This window comes from Chaetura pelagica, unplaced genomic scaffold (genome assembly GCF_000747805.2).
Source record: "Chaetura pelagica isolate M959 unplaced genomic scaffold, ChaPel_1.0 scaffold130, whole genome shotgun sequence".
Taxonomy (NCBI): Eukaryota; Metazoa; Chordata; class Aves; order Apodiformes; family Apodidae; genus Chaetura; species Chaetura pelagica.
Genome location: NW_009951915.1, coordinates 332,170 through 333,651, shown reverse-complemented (window position 1 = coordinate 333,651; position 1,482 = coordinate 332,170). Strand labels below are relative to the sequence as shown.

Genomic DNA, 1,482 nt, shown 5'->3' with positions numbered 1-1,482 from the left:
TATTCCCCCCCTTCTTTCCCTCTCAATATCCCTTAAAGAGAAGGGGAGGAATAAAGAAGAGAAAAACTTTTCCTCCTTTCCCCCCCTTTCCTTCCACCTGACGAGCTCGGAATCACCTTGAAATGCTCATGTCAACTTGTATCATTATCTCTTTAATTCAGGCAGCGCCTTTTGTTCTTCACAGGAGAGGATCAAAGCACTTAAAAAATAACTTTCCGATCGCTCCCTCTCTCTCTCCCTTTCACAGGAGGAGAAGGAGAGATCAGGTATAACCCAGTCAAAATAAACAAAGTGAATGCATAAATAAAAGAGGTGAAATGCAGGTTCTAAGAACTTGCTGGCGCTGGAACAATCCCACCTCTTTGAGCTGAGTGGCAAGGAAAGGAGAATTTCAAGTCATCTCCAAGTTGCAGAGAAAACAGAGGAGGGGAAAAAAAAAAAAAAAAAAAAAAAAAAAAAGAAATGAAAATGAGAGGGGGAAAAAAAACACAAAAAACAAGAATAAAACTTACCACCAGATTGGGTAACTTGACAGAGCCTGACTCAACCCACAGAGAAACAGGAAATATCCAAAAGAGGCCATTGATGAAAAGTTGTCTTTCCCTTTTTTTTTTTTTTTCTTTTTCTTTTTTTTTCTTTTCACCAGAGTTGCCAAAAACCTTCTTTTCTTCTGAGGCAGGATGATGATTTTAATAATAATAATAATAACAACAAGAAGAATAAATTAAACAACACCAAAAAAAACCCCAAGTCCAATGGAGTGAACACAACCCGACCAGGTAAATCCTCTCTTGCTTCCTCTACTATTCTCAAAGGGAAGGAAGAAAAAAAAAAATCTCAGAGAGGTAAAAAAAAAAAACTCTTCTCTCAGCCAAGACCCTGAAGGCAAATATTAAAAAAAAAAGAAAGGAAAAAAAAAAAAAAAGTTTGAAGTAGCTCTCTTAAAAAGGACCCAATCAGCACTTATTGCCAAAGGGAGAATTCTGATGCTTTGGCTTGTTCTGTCAATCAGGAGCGCGAAGTCAGGAATGAGCTAATTGCGAGGAGATAGTGTTTTAATACTCATTAGGGGGCACGTTGGGCCCACAAGCCAAGGGATAAAATGTAGTTTTCAAAAGGGGAAGGAAGATTTAGGGGGTTTAAATAGACAGGGGGGGACCCCTGTGGATTTGGGTAGCTATAACAACCTGCCCGGATTTCACTCCCTGGGTCGAAGCTGCTAAAATGCAAGGGGGGGGAAAAGAAAAAAAGGTAAGAAAAAAAAAAAAAAAAAGTATAGAGATTTTAAAAATAAATAAATAAATTAAAAAATCTTATTTTTTTTCGATTTTCTCCTTCTTGCCATCCCGTCTTCTCAAGTCCCCATTTCCTCACGGTGATGGTCAGGACTCATTTCAACTAAGTTTGTAGAAACTTTCAGCTTGTTGTTGTTTGGGGATTTTTATTTTTTTTTGGTGTGTTGTTTTTTTTTTTCCCTCCCCC

General features: G+C 37.9%; 1 protein-coding gene across 1 annotated transcript in view; it reads right to left on the bottom strand.

The window, feature by feature from the left end:
- Positions 1–705, bottom strand: part of WNT3A (wingless-type MMTV integration site family, member 3A) — a 91,745-nt gene extending 91,040 nt beyond the window's left edge. Inside the window, exon 1 of the mRNA XM_009994485.1 lies at positions 513–705. Within this exon, the coding sequence (XP_009992787.1) occupies positions 513–583 (71 nt within the window). The 5' untranslated portion in view covers positions 584–705. The remainder of the gene's footprint in view (positions 1–512) is intronic.
- Positions 706–1,482: the final 777 nt, after the last annotated feature.